A 15,988-nucleotide genomic window follows, 5' to 3' on the forward strand; every position below is an offset into this window, starting at 1 on the left:
ACTTCATTCAACTTTGAAATGGGTTTCCAATGCAGCCTTTGTGCTATGTCGGTGCCATATCAATGGGTAGTTTGTCCTCTATTAGGGACAAACCAAAATAAGTTCTGGGGTTAGATATGTAGAAGGCTTGTTGGTTATGTGTTTTTAACACAAAGTCAACATTCACAAAATAATCCCCCAGTATTTTTACCATTTTTTTTTTTATTTTAACATCAATACCCAATAGCTACCCGGTAATCAAAAATTATGTCTATTTGACCCAAAATCATTGAATAAATTATAGAAAAATGCATAAAAATGTTGAATCAACTGTTTGACAGACCCATGCTTTCTGGTTTAGTTGCAAGATGCTGTGTGGATTACACTTTTTTAACAGGAATTACTTTTTTGCTGTTGTGAACAAGTTTTTTTTTTGCTAGATTTTATTTCTGATTTACCCTTTAGTGAGAATGCAATCTAGGCAAAACAATAAATATTTCACAGTGATTTTCTATTATTTTGATTTTTTGTTTCATATACAAACAATTTCAAAAACTTATTTGCTCCACTATGCTGTTACTGTAAAATACTTTATTTTCGCTTGCAACTAATTTTCGCTATTTTTGCTGAAGGAATGATTCAGCTGAGTTAAAATAAAATCCAGTGAATATACCTTTTTTCCTATATTTTACATTCAACTCGTCAAAAATAAGTGAAAATAAATTCCATAGAAAACACCCAAAAAGTGTCTTTTCAACGAAAATTACTTTCAGCTGAAATAAAGTATTTTACAGTATCACTTGAGGCATGTAAACATATGGTTGTAGTGTCGATTTCCCAAGAGACCAGAGAGTACAGAATTAACAAATTGACTAGAAAATAAAAAAAATACTTTCACCTCACAGTTCTTTTATAATGGTGTGTCCTCGAGGCAACAATTAGTTGAACACATACAGAAAAATCTAGATAATTTACCGTGACAAGTATCAATAACCAAATGGTCCAGGCCATGTCAAAAACCATTCATAAAAATTAGTGACTGGAAATAACAATTTGAATAATTGCATCACATCTATAACTACATAATTATAACATTTGGATTATGTTTTTTTATAGATTAAACTGATCATAATTTAAAAAAAAACATTGTTCGGACAATGTTGGTGTTGACTGTGTAACAATGACATATTGTATGAAATATGTCCTGGGCATGATTCCAGTAGCTAGAGATCACGTCTGCATAAGATATGTTTATTTACGCATGGGTGAGAATGTGTGCAACCTTGTATGAGTTGGGATTGTTGTACAGTCAACTCTAATAATGTTCTTGAAGTACCTTGAGCTGTGTCAAAGAATAGACCAAGTTGTTGCAAAAGAAGTGAATGAGAGTCTGATTACAATCCACCAATTCATTCCTCATTCTACAATAGAAAGTCAGTTGTAATAGTTTTCCATTGATTACTCATGCAATTAGTAAACAATAGACTCATTAGCATACGGTGATAAAAGGTGGCTTTTAGCATAGTGGTCTGACCCATAGAATTGGGCATTCCCTTGCCCAGCTCCACTGACAGAATCATCACAGGTTAGTGCACTGTCCTCGAACATTTGCTTTATATCCAGTGAATACTTGAGTGGTACCCCCAGATTGGCTTCTAATACCGAGATTAAGGTCAGTGCACCCTAACCATGCCTAGGTTGCATATTAACACACCCTCTAGTATATAACACACTGTTGATTCCATTGTTTTCTAGAAAACGGCCAATGCAGTAAAAGCTATTGGACGCATGGCCTCACTGACTATGTTTGGTCGTCTCAACAAGTCAGGTGACAAGTCTGCTACACCTTTTTCTGGTCTGTTGAAAGCCAAGCGAGAAGAGGAAGCCAGAAAACTTGACAGCGCAAAGCAAGAAGAGGAAATTGACATTGATTTAAAAGATCCAGAAGTTGCTAAAGCTGCCAGCAAAATTCAGGGTGTGTTTCGTAAGACTAGACAACCTAAAACAGAGGACAAAATGGATTCAAAAAATAAGAATACAGCACCTAAATTTACTCAGGAATTAAGAGACATTGAGGTATGTGAAGGCAGTGCTGCTCGACTTGACTGTGTTGTGGTTGGTGAGCCTGAACCTGATATCAGGTGGCTGAAAGAGGGAAAAGAAATCAAAGAAAGTAAACATCACAGCATGGATTTCGGAGACGATGATTCAGTCTCGCTTATAATTGCTGAAGTGAATGAAGACGATGATGGGGAGTATATGTGTGAAGCTACAAACATTGCCGGAAAGGCAACATCTGCAGCAGAAATCATTGTTGAAGGTGAGAACACACACTTCCTGTTGATATTAAGGAGTGCATGTAACTTAGCCATTGTGTGTTTACAAAAGACATGAAACGCTGGTACCAGCTAGGTGTCTGAGTAGGCAAATATTATCACATTGATTTCGTTGACAAAAGTGACTCTCTTCACCTTTATGAACTAACACCTGCAACTTGAAGTATTAATGTTTGTGTTAACTGAAGCATATGCTTTCATGACTCATTTGAAGCTCTGGGCATTTTCAAAGGTTACCAAATAAGGTGCAGTCTTCTAAGTTACATTCCTTTAACTAGAAACACCTTTTGTCATTGATAGTATTGATTTCACTACACCAGGCAAGTCATCTGTGAATTCTGTTTTCAGTTTATTTTCTCTTCAAGCAAAATTAATTGTCACTGTAAATAGACTTGAAAGTTCACAAGTACCTGTATTAAATTGAATGATGGCAATAAATTGAACAGGTTGTCAAGAAATAATTGCATAACCTTTTTGTGAGTCTATTACTGCACAATCAATATCCTGGGGGACTGCAGAATTCTCTAATTGTTGAGTTCTATGTTCTGTTGTCATTATTCAAAATTAGATAGTGTCCTATAAAATATTGGCACACAATGTCTTTGTCGAAACTTATTTGGTCGAGTGACGATTTTACAAAATATTCCATGTAATCATTGTGTTTTGGAATCTTGGTGGTTTGAGTTAAAATTAAAAAAAAAAATATGTAATGCCAATAGTTTCATCAATTCATCCACAGTTTCTGTTGAGGGACTGTGATTCATCCAACATTTGATTGGTTTCTGGATACTTAATACATAAATGATGTATCTGACTTTCAATGGAATAGTCATTCAGACAAATGTTATGACAAAATAATGCAGACCTGTAAATTGAGTACCGGTAGTGGATGCTGTGAATTAGATCATGAGATTTCATCAGTAGACCAATTCATTGAATGACCATTTTATCAAAACAATGCAATTCAGTGTTGTACACTTCCTCTTCTCCGTGAACTATTATTTACCGTTTTCAATGCTAACTGGATCTACAACAAAATTAAAATTTTTCACATACAAGGCCAGGGGGTGGGGTCAATACTTTGCTGAAACAAGGAAGCCTGTTACATTGAGTTGTATTGATTAAAAACAGTGTCCTTGTTTAATGAATGGCACCTGTGAATTAAAAGTATTTTAACTCCACTATGTAAACAAACCCAGCAATTTTTAATTACAATGGATTACATAATCTTAACTAACACAATGAATACACGGCAAAATGTGAGAAAGCGATCAACAAGTGCCCCACATGTAACCTTTCAATGGTTATCGCAACCTGATATAAAGTCAGACTTTTCCTGCCTTTAGATCTCCAAAAGTCATTTCACATCTGGCAATTATACACAATTTTTTTTTTTAATTATGTCAAACAATATTCATTGGAATTTGGATACTTAAAATTTAAGTACTTTATACTTTATTTAAAAATACGTATCTTTATTTAATAAATAAAGATACGTATATATTTAACTTTTGACTTAATGGCTATTCATTGAAATGGACTTTGGATGGAAGGATTTTCAATAAATTTTACCGTGGAATTCAACCTAGTAAATAATATTTTCCGTGACTTTGTTTCAACGTAATTTTGTTAAAATTAGCATCAGGGAGATTGTTTGTTAGACTCCAGTGATCAGCTGACCTGAAGTGTGGCGAAATGATTATCGTGTCCACCCATCATCAGCAAAATTGCTGGTTAGACTCAAGTGATCAGCTGACCTAATGTACATGTATGGTTTAAATAATGGTTAGTGTGGTCACCCAGCATTGGAGAGATTGCTGGTTTGACTCTTGGGTCAGCTGTGCACTCAGCAGTGAGAACTGAGTACATATCTGCCAGACTTGTGGCATCTCCATTTTGAAAAATAGTATCCATGTAGTTGGAAGGAACATAAAGTTGTCATTCTTGTGTGTTGAATTGACTGCAGACTTTTAATATTGGGACTCTAAATAGTTCCATTTTCAATGAAGTCAATTTCGCACCCACACTGATGTGCCTCCCACCATTCAAAATAGCACCATAAAAAACACTGAACTGTTCATTGATAATAAAAACTATTCTTTCTTTTTTTCCAACAGTGATGGAAGATGAAAGGTAAGAAAACTTTAGCCTTTGCTATTTGCATACCAATTGAATCCATATCACATGACCATTGCATAATAAATAAAATATAACAGACTGTACTCACCAGTCAAGTGAATATTGTTATGTGTTTGCGTGATACTGTGAAATACTTTATTTTAAATTGAATTAATTTTTGCTGAAAAGACGTTTTGCATGTTTTGTATGGAATTATTTTTCACTGATTTTTGACAAGTTGAATGTAAAATGTAGGAAAAAAGGTATATTCGCTGGATTTTATTTTCACTGAATCATTCCTTCAGCAAAAATAGCGAAAGTATTTTACAGTTGTTGAAAGAGTTTGGAAACAGTTATATTATAATTTAACCATAGTAACTGCAGTTATTCATTGGGTTTCATTCCACTTATTTCACTGATAGCTAAAAGTGTTGTGTTACCATAGAATGTGCTGTTTCCTTCACAAAAACATAAATTTAAATCACAGTGCTCATCCCAGCAGCATCAAGTCTGTGATAATGAAATCCTCCTCATGGGTTTTCACACTACTTGAGTTGACCATTAACCTTTTCACCACCAGACTTTCTTTCATCCAAATTTTCTGCACTTTTTTTTATATTCTTCAATTTGTTTTGTAAATGAACCCTAATTTTGGAACCAACATACAAAACTTCAGTAAATTTTCAGTTTTTACTGAAAAATTATTAACTGCTCAGAAATAAATGGATGAAAATTGAATTCTGCAATAATATGTTTCTCTGAAAATTGCATTTAAATTATCAGGCCAATTTCCTCTCATTAATTCTGATATTTTCCCTATTTGAAGAACATCTCCAATTAAAGTGCGCATGAATAAAACAATGAATTATTAAAATATTTAATTTGAGACACCTCTATTATTAACATAAGTGTATGAGCTTCTAATAGAGAAAATATGGTATGTCTGAATCTGAATGCTTTTATTCACCAGTACCGCAATGATTATTTTAAATCTGTAAATATGTACCACTATCATATATACGTATTCACTGTCTATTGTTTGTTTGCCAATAGCTCTGAGGAAGAACAATCAAAACCTGGAGTTCTATTGAAGAAACAGAATATTGCTTCTAAACAAGATCTTGCACCTGCAAAGCCCGAGGTCAAATCCATACGTGATAAAGCACCTGAGTTTGTACTTAGGCCTCGTAATGCAACTGGAAGTGAAACTAAATCTGCAAAGTTCACATGCACCATTGAAGGCAAACCCACTCCTAGTGTAATTTGGAAATTTGAAGACAGAATATTAAAGGATGCTGGTAGATTTGAGATATATGATGAAGATGGTGTTTATTACTTGGAGATATTTGAATTGCAGGCAACTGATTCTGGAATGTATACGTGCATACTTAGTAATGCAGCTGGGAAAGCAACTGCAAAGGCATCACTCACTGTCATTGGTAAGGATTTGATTCAGTGTAATAAACTTATTTGAAAAGAATACAATTAGAATTACATTGTGCTGGTAGTGATTTTATTGTGGACCAGTATTGTATTGTACTATTGGCTGAGTTTATACTGTACCAGTATGAACTGAGTTTATTATGGCCCAGTACTGTACTGTACCAGTGTGGACTTGGTTTATTATGGCCCAGTACTGTACTGTACCAGTGTGGACTTGGTTTATTATGGCCCAGTACTGTACTGTACCAGTGTGGACTTGGTTTATTATGGCCCAGTACTGTACTGTACCAGTGTGGACTTGGTTTATTATGGACCAGTACTGTAGTGTACCAGTATGAACTGATTTCATTATGGACCAGTACTGTACCAGTATGGACTTGGTTTATTATGGACCAGTACTGTACTGTACTGTACCAGTGTGAACTTGGTTTATTATGGACCAGTACTGTAGTGTACCAGTATGAACTGATTTCATTATGGACCAGTACTGTACCAGTATGGACTTGGTTTATTATGGACCAGTACTGTACTGTACTGTACTGTACTGTACCAGTGTGGACTTGGTTTATTATGGTCCAGTACTGTACTGTACCAGTATGAACTGATTTCATTATGGACCAGTACTGTACCAGTATGGACTTGGTTTATTATGGACCAGTACTGTACTGTACCAGTGTGGACTTGGTTTATTATGGTCCAGTACTGTACTGTACCAGTACGAACTGATTTCATTATGGACCAGTACTGTACCAGTATGGACTTGGTTTATTATGGACCAGTACTGTACTGTACCAGTGTGGACTTGGTTTATTATGGACCAGTACTGTACTGTACCAGTATGAACTGATTTCATTATGGACCAGTACTGTACCAGTATGGACTTGGTTTATTATGGACCAGTACTGTACTGTACTGTACCAGTGTGGACATGGTTTATTATGGACCAGTACTGTAGTGTACCAGTGTGGACTGATTTCATTATGGACCAGTACTGTACCAGTATGGACTTGCTTTATTATGGCCCAGTACTGTACTGTACCAGTATGAACTAAGTTTATTATGGCCCAGTACTGTACTGTACCAGTGTGGACTTGGTTTATTATGGACCAGTACTGTACTGTTTCAGTGTGGACTTGGTTTATTATGGCCCAGTACTGTACTGTACCGATGTGGACTTGCTTTATTATGGACCAGTACTGTAGTGTACCAGTATGAACTGAGTTTATTACGGACCAGTACTGTACTGTACCAGTATGAACTAAGTTTATTATGGACCAGTACTGTAGTGTACTGATGTGGACTTGGTTTATTATGGACCAGTACTGTACTGTACCTGTATGGACTGAATTCATTATGGACCAGTACTGTAGTGTACCAGTATGGACTGATTTCATTATGGACCAGTACTGTAGTGTACCAGTATGTACTGAGTTTATTATGGACCAGTACTGTAGTGTACCAGTATGGACTGAGTTTATTATGGCCCAGTACTGTACTGTACCAGTGTGGACTTGGTTTATTATGGACCAGTACTGTACTGTACCAGTATGAACTGAGTTTATTCTAGACTAGTACTGCATTATATGACCTACTTCTGATTAATATCTTTATGAATATTATTCTCATTTCTCTCCTAGCAGTATGTCATGATTTATTGCAGCCCAACTTGTTGATCTGTTTCCCAAGATTAAAATACATTCAGCTTATTTTCATATTTGAATGGATCAGGATCTCTACCAAATTAATTAAAACAATGACTTTCATACACAAATTAATTCCCCTTTAATTCAAACGTTTGTTTATTATTATTTTGTCCCGGAGAGATAATTATCAGTTACTGGTTAAAAAAAAACTGACCTGGTTACCTGAGATGATTTAATTCTTATATATCAAGATATTATATTGATGTTCTGAGTTTAGTTTGTCACAGGTGGTGAAGTTATTTTAAAAAGTTTACCCTTAACCCAATGAAGCTTTAAAAAGTACAACTCTCTTAAGGCTTTATGACACCAGCTTCTCAACTATATCAATTAACATTCCATGCTTTGAACTTTGACCTGGTTTTGTTTGACAAATCTGAGGCTTAAAATGAAAGCATCTTATTTACTATACTGCAAAACAATTTCATTTAAAATTTTGGCAAGTCAGGAAAAATGACAAAATGAAGTAGTAGTGAACAGTCATTTAATTATTATCCTTAAGACAGTGATCCAGTGACTTTCTCAATAATTTTTTTCTCATGAATGCCCGCAAATTGAAAAAATTAATAACTGATAATTAAAAGCGCAGTGATCGTCACACAGCGAGTGTTCGAATTTCATGTAAATAAACAATGTATTTTACATGCGTTGTATACGTCGCTATGAGTCCCATATCGAACAGGACGCGGCGCGCCGACTGTCGCCTTTTAAACCGTTTATATTATACAGCTGAATTTGAATTTGTCAAAACTGCATTTGTTCCTATAAGAAGCGCATCTCTAATAGAAGAGCACATAAACTGAAACTTGCATTTATTGTATACTAGATATTTTGATCAGAATCCAAACTGCTTTTCATAACCAAAAATCCATCTGTATACCAGTGTAGATTTCCTTATTTTCACTTGGAATCTTGTTTTGAAAATAATATTGCAGTTTGTTTTCAACACGCAAACAATCAAACTTGTCAACCAAATTTGCAGTTTCAGTGAATATAAATTACATCGAAAATAAAGTACTGGTTGTTGAGAGTGATCAATCATTGAAACCATCAATTATCTTAATAACTTAAGCTCAGCTCCAAGAATTCAGATAACTGAGATTGAACTATTTACAACAAAACACTTGCTGCCAGGGTTAAACTAATACATATAATTTCAAATGATGTTTGAAACATCAGTTTAATACCTTTATAAGTCCCGTCTTTTGGTTTTTGATTGTCGCACATGTCAGTTGAACTGCATACATTTTAATGTTTTTGTGGGAATTTAAAAAAAATGAAATTGTTCAATAAAAATAAATACTCAATTGTAATGAAAAATTCAAAATAAAAAATGTGTGGAAAACAAATTGTCCAGTATTTTCTTTGTTTTCTCGGCCTGAACTGAGTTCCTCTGTAAACTCAGTCCCTTTGATGTTCAGTTTATACAGGTTTCATAGTGTAAAGAAATCTCTATAAACTGAACACCTCTGTAAACATAGGTTTTCTCAGTTCCTTTGATATTCAGTTTAGACAAGTGTCATTTAGGCTGAACAGGTAAAAAATAAAATCTAATAATATTATAAAATATTTTTTGCTAAAATGGCAACCTTTGGCAGTAGGAATAGAAATGTTTCTCTCCCAGTAGCTTTGTGCACATTAGTTGAATTCCTGCATAAGGGTGAAATAGTGATGACGATGACCACCAGTACGGTAATAGTCCTTGAGAAGGCAATGGTATTCAAGTGTCTTGTAGCTTTATCTCTAAATGTTCCTGGCTATCATGTGCTCTACTGGATTTATGTTGGTCATCGAATTGCAATTTTGCTGTGATAAGATTGGCTAATGCTATATGGGTTGGAAAAGTTCATCTGATAATAAGCCTTAAGATTTTAGTGCCGTCTGTGCAGGACTGTGTCGGTTAACTTTTCCTTCGTAACTGACTCTCTTTTTCTCTGTCTTACAGAATTGACTGATGCCAAGAAGAAACAGATAAAGGAACCTGTAAAAAAGTGAGTGTTTATTTTCATGGTTGTATTGCTGAGAGTTTAGAGAGAAAAAAAATACATGAAGTTGAATAGAGAAAGGATGTTTTGATCTTGACAAATTTTAGCAGACATTTTATAATAGTAAATTGCACATCCTTCTTTATGGGTGTTGACTTGATTGGTATGAAACAGCTCTATCTTGTAATTTTTTGTTCAAATTTTTTTTTTTTTCCTACAGGACAACATCTGTTCCTGTGAAGAAAGAACCACCCAAGTCGATACCAGCAAAACCCAAGGACAAAAAGCCTGAGTTTATAGCCAGACCCAAATCACAAACAGTAACGACACCAAAGGCTGCCATGTTTACCTGCAAGATTACCGGTACACCCACACCAACAGTACAATGGGATAAAGATGGAAAAATCTTAAAAGACGAAGGAAGGTTTGAAATTTATGAAGAAGGAGGTGAACAGATATTGGAAATATTTGACACACAAGTATCTGATAGTGGGATGTATACTATAACAGCTCTGAATACTGTTGGTAGAGTGACTGGAATGGCTAAGTTGACAGTTGAAGGTATGTATTTCTTGCAAAGTGGGAGGGGCTTTATATTACCCATCTTGAACAATGCAGCTTTTGTTGTCTGTAGACATGCTTTAAAATGATTATTGAGCTCATTTCGTGCACTGGACAGACAACAATTGACACCAGAAATAACTGAATATGGGTTTTGAATATCCAGTCTACTCTACCCTCTTAAGAAAGTAACTCCATTCTGTCTGAGGGTAATAAATCATGCATCGGCACTGTTTTTTGTTATTAACCAAAAAAAAAGTTTGAGTCAAATTTTACAGTGTGCCCAATCTTGAATAGATCATTTTGAGTGTTTTTCCGTGCTTTAACAATGTGCTGTAAAGATTTGATGATGGTCAATTTTGATAAAGTAAGGGTATATCTCAATCTCAATATTCCTCTGTGGAAGATTGTAATGTTGTGATCGAACTATAAAAAAAGAGGTTCAATTTCAAAATATCTCATAATGTTACTGCACAAAACAATTTCTTTCAGGGGGGGGGGGCATTTCAGAATTAAATTGGAACCGACTTGTTTGATATTACTGATTTATATCTTTCATGCTTAGCCATGCGTTTTGTGGAAACTCATCAAGCTCATTTTCTTCCAGTCCCAAGATCTTATCATGTTTCTGTAGTATTGATCTATGTTAATTAAAAAACATCACTCAGTAAGATGTAATTTAAAATGTAAAACAAATTTGGCCACACGCATTTGACCACAAATTTAAAATGCAATAAAACTTGTGGAATGCTTTAGGTCATCTTGTTACCATTCATGGCTAGCAAAGAAACACAAAAGGGGTAATTTTAGAGCCCTTACAATCTTTACGACACAAAAGAAAGTTAATAAAGTTCACTTAAATTGTGTTTCCATGGTTTGTTACTAAGTACGCCTTTAATCTGGTGTTTTGTTCCATTTAGTAAAAAAAACATGTTTTGTGAACTTCTTCTAAAAGCAACATGCCCTGGGGGGAAAACAGGTATGTTTATTACCTTTTTGTGTTTATCTAAAAATGAACCCTGTGCCCTAAGTTGTTACGAAAATACAGTTTATTCAGGTTTAACTTCTTTAACAGTTGATAATCTATGATTAAATAAAAGCTTTAGAGTATCAGTAACAAGATTCTCAAGTTAACTTTTAATGCATCATGGGATGTTAGGCTCCACTGAGACCATGACCAGTGAAAAAGCTTTTCTTACTTCACACCATGGATGTTTTTTTAAACCAAACCGTGACTGAAAAAACAAACAGGAACTTATAATATATCCTAGGATTTCTGGCTTCACACAAAATGTGATGTGTTTAAAAGATATTTGCATCATGGGAGTTGTAACTTTACACAGACTACTAGTATATGGTGCATTTAAACACTGTCCCTCATGGACGGTGATTTAAGACTAAAATTGCACTGCATTATGGGAGTTTTATGTTGTTACTATCACTAAACAGAAGTTAATTTTAGCACATATGTAACATTTTATTTGTTTTAAATTTTCTAGGTAAAAAAGAAATATCACATGCACCTAAATTCATTAAGCGGATGAAAGATTGCAAAATTTTGGATGCAGAAGAAGCCGTTTTTGAATGTCATGTGACTGGAACACCGAAACCTAGAGTCATCTGGCAACTTGACGGTAAAGACATTAAAGATGGAGACATCTACGAGGTTTCATTTGATGGAAAAGTTGCCAAATTAGTAATTCCTGAAGCATTTCTTGATGAAGATGATGGTGAATACACCTGTAAAGTTATCAACTCAGCAGGACAAGTATCGTGTACAGCAGAATTGATCATTGAAGAAGGTATGGTCAACCAACATAGCAAGAATCATTACAATTTGCATAAAATTTAAACTTTTAAAAAAATATCATAATTGTTTCATTCATTATTTTGGTGCCAAATTTTTACATGCTTTTTTATAATTTCTGGACCAAATGAACAAAAAATATTTGGTTTTGTTTTGATATTTGCATTTAATTGGTCAAAATCTTGCAACAATGATTCATATAAGCATAAAAAAGACAGCTTACTACTAGTACTTTAAAGTTCACAGTACAGTGTATAAGTAAACTAAGTTTCAAAATTCAAACTTTTATTCCTTTCTCTGTAACTTTTGTGCCATTATGTCAAACTTTATTGATTTTAAGACTAAACAAAAACATGAAGCTCATTTTTCTGAAGCCAACTGTAAACATGAGATTTGAATAAATAGAATTCATAGAATTCCAGTAAACAGTAAAATGAAAGGAACTAAAATTAACAATAGCTTAAAAATAATAACAATGAGGACATTGAATGCTGACTTTACAGTTCAGTGATGATGGAGTTTATGGAGTTTGTTAGATCAAAACGATTATATTAAATTAATAATAAATTATTTACTTTTCTTTCAGAAGTTAAGAAAACTCCAGTAATAAAAGGCCTGAAACCTGAATTTATCGATAAAATATCAGATATGACTGTGGTGGATGGACATGAGGTCAAGTTGACAGTACGAGTGAAAGGTAAGAACACAATTCTTGTTGACTCTCGTGATCGATTGTTGTAGCGGTAGTGTTTAACAGGTAAACAAGATGTTTGTTCAAGCATAAGTGAACATTAACATTGGTTGCAGGCCGGCCCACACAATAAAATATACTCCACCCAATAGTAAGCACCTGCGTTTATGTCAAATCATGCACACACTGCCCTTTTATAATTTCTATAAACTGACTAAAATCACATGACATGAATTTTTCATAAGTGAAAACACTCAGACAAGATTCACAAGCCCAGAGTACTTAACTTTTTCACCGCCAGACTTTCTCACCCAAATTTTCTGCACTTTTTTTTATATTCTTCAATATTTTTGGGAATGAACCCTAATTTTGGAGCCAACAGACAGAATTTGAGTCAATTTTCAGTTTTTACTCAAAACATTTGGCTATTTTTGTCAAAATTTTCTAAAAAGAAGGAACTGGTGGTGAAAAGGTTAAAGGTGTACTCAGAGACCATGCATAAGTCGTTATTGATTTTCCTGGACTATGATGTAAAATATTTAATGAATTTTGTGAATTGTGTAGTAAAAATTTCAATTTGAATGTTTTTCAGCATGTCTGACTGTTGATGATTGTGTGGGTTTTCCCCCTTGAATGTGTGTTTGAATTTAATTTGCTAACCATTTTGAATAGTGCTCCAATGCACAAAGATTCACACACATTCATTTCTGTTCTGCAACTTTTCTGCTTACTGTGAAATACCCAAAAGGTCTCTTGAGCGAAAATCCAATACCTTGCAATATTTTACCTTTAATAGTTGTCAGACTCCAATAAAACTTTAAATCTCACAAAGTGCAACTTTTAGACGATGACTTTCATGCTTAAACCCCAGTAACAATGAAATTTAAAAAGTGAGACAGCCATGAAAACAACTCAACTATGTCCACCGTGTAAAAGGGGTCAAGCAATTCAATGAATTTAAATTTCACTTGTTCATCACAAATTACAAAAGTTTATGATGCGAAAGTAATACCAAAGTGGGTTGAAATACTCAGTAGAATCAGGCTTTTTGTGAACTGAATGCCAATTACAGCCCACACAAAGAATCACAGTCATTCACTTTAACTGCATTCAGTGTAAACATGCTTACTGACAAGTTGTACACTCAAAACAAGTGTATGGGAATCACAATAAATATGCAGCCATTTTATTGTTCATTGTTCACCTTAAAAGTTAGCATAATAGAATATGACAGGACGCTTTGACCCTATGTCACACAATAGTGCAGTACAGTCAATGGTAGTCAAGTACATGTATACAGGGCCTGATAGTACTGATTCAATCTATTCACCTCAATAACAATGTTATATCAAGTCTGTTTTGTATCTGATGGCTATGGAGATATGAGAAAAATGTTTAGTCCCTTTATAGTTCCTATCCTCAATGCTTTTATTATGCCTGTCACTTTTTATCAAGTGCATAAGTTTGTCAAAAAAAGTGCCATGACCTTGTAGTTGATGGAATATGATGTTCATTTGGTTCAATATTAACTACAGAATTGTAGAAAAAAAACATGTGTGAAATACTACATTATGCCATTCAGTGCTTTAGATACTTGAAGTCACAAAAGTAGCAGATTTCTCTGAATGAATGGCAACTTTTTCTCATATCAGTCTTTGCAATTAAAATGCGCAGTATGACTGCCAAATCTGAAATTGGGCAATCCATTTGTTAAGTTCAATATTTTAAAATTACCAATAATTAATTTGTTGAATTATTTAATTTAGTAACCACACTACTAATAATAAAATAAGGTAAATTTTTTTCATGTGTAGCATAATTCAAAAAATATGTGATTGTTCACTATGTTATCCATGTATTGTATATTCCAGGATCACCAGCGCCTAAAATAATGTGGTTACTCAACAACAAACCCATTGAAGAATGTGAGGACTTTCAATTCATCAGTAAAGGAGACGTTCATACACTATTATTTCCTGAAATATTCCCTGAAGATGCTGGAAAATACACATGCAGAGCTTCAAACACAGCTGGCCAATCGGAATGCTCGGCCATACTCAGTGTTAAAGGTACCGAGACTATGACTCCACTTGACTTTACTGTGAAATGTGACTACTTCTTAAATTATTTACTTCAGCCAAATTTCTACCATTTCATTCTCTCTAGAACCTAGAGACCATACAACCCTTGATATTTATTCGTCATATGAACTAAAAGGACATACTCCTTTGGGTCATAGGTCATGCTACCTTGAAATCATTTGTCATGCTACCTTTCTATTGCTTGATTTCCTTTAGAAAACCAATCAGTATTTGCTTGTGAAATGTAGACTTTCTTTCTTTCTTTCCTGCACATTCTCTTGGAAACTGACTTGTTTGCTTCATTGTGAATTCTATCGAAACATCTGCAACATGCCGCCGACTATTGCAACGTAACCATTCGTTATCAACGTTGAATCACAATGAAGCAGCTGTTGTCTTGTTTCATTTTCTTCCATTGTGTGATCTTCTTATGATTTGCATCAAACTCTGACTTCATTCTATGTACGGTATGTACACATGGGGGAGTAAAAGAAATGACTTATTCGCTTCAGTTACCTACCAAAAAACAACATTTCTAAAAGCCTTCGTGCAGTATATAATATGCATTTTTTGAAATATTTAGATAAATATATTTTGGTAGAAACTGAATAAATGAGTGGGACAGGACAGTTACATTGGAAATGAACAGCTTGCTTGTGCTCTTCAAGTAATAATATACACTATTTTTTTTAAATTTGCGTAGACTAGTACAAATACTGATTGGTGCACTGTGACTAAATAAATCTCTAGACAAATAAAAATATAGAAAGTATTTGATTTGTGAGGCTTTTCTTTTTCCACTGTGACTAGCCACTGTCCTAGTTTTCTGTCTCGTCCTACTAACCAAAGACTGTGTGATGTTCTAAGCTCCAATATACCTACATACTGTCATCTGCCCCCATATATATTTGGTATAATCTGATGCTCTGATTAAACTATATTGTATATGGGTTGTTCCATTTGAGGTATAGGGTTTGGAGCTTAGAATAGGATGTACACATTGCATACCACCATATACCTATAAGCTCTAGCATTAAAGCAGTATGTCAAGATCCCACTCAACATCCCATGTTTTTTCCCACTATGAATGACTATTCTATAAATAACATTCCATAACTTGAAATACTCTGTGAATTACTCTGGATTCACTTCACAAACTTAATTTTCTTATTACCCCTTTCCTCATTCATGACAATTTTTGACAATGACAACTCTCATACTGAATATTTCTCTTTTTTTCTAATTTTCTTATTTTCTTTTTTACAAACATTTTTATCGCTGATATAT

The 15,988-nt window shown here is 34.2% G+C and overlaps 1 protein-coding gene across 1 annotated transcript in view; it reads left to right on the forward strand.

The window, feature by feature from the left end:
* The window catches only part of LOC100367237 (titin), a 405,512-nt gene that overhangs the window by 305,219 nt on the left and 84,305 nt on the right, over positions 1-15,988 (forward strand). Inside the window, exons 314-321 of the mRNA XM_085495847.1 lie at positions 1,735-2,299; positions 4,433-4,448; positions 5,487-5,872; positions 9,522-9,567; positions 9,782-10,122; positions 11,622-11,924; positions 12,516-12,626; positions 14,492-14,689. Of these exons, the coding sequence (XP_085351973.1) occupies positions 1,735-2,299; positions 4,433-4,448; positions 5,487-5,872; positions 9,522-9,567; positions 9,782-10,122; positions 11,622-11,924; positions 12,516-12,626; positions 14,492-14,689 (1,966 nt within the window). The remainder of the gene's footprint in view (positions 1-1,734; positions 2,300-4,432; positions 4,449-5,486; positions 5,873-9,521; positions 9,568-9,781; positions 10,123-11,621; positions 11,925-12,515; positions 12,627-14,491; positions 14,690-15,988) is intronic.

The sequence above is a fragment of the Saccoglossus kowalevskii genome, chromosome 22 (assembly GCF_978046115.1).
Source record: "Saccoglossus kowalevskii chromosome 22, keSacKowa6.1, whole genome shotgun sequence".
Lineage (NCBI taxonomy): Eukaryota > Metazoa > Hemichordata > Enteropneusta > Harrimaniidae > Saccoglossus > Saccoglossus kowalevskii.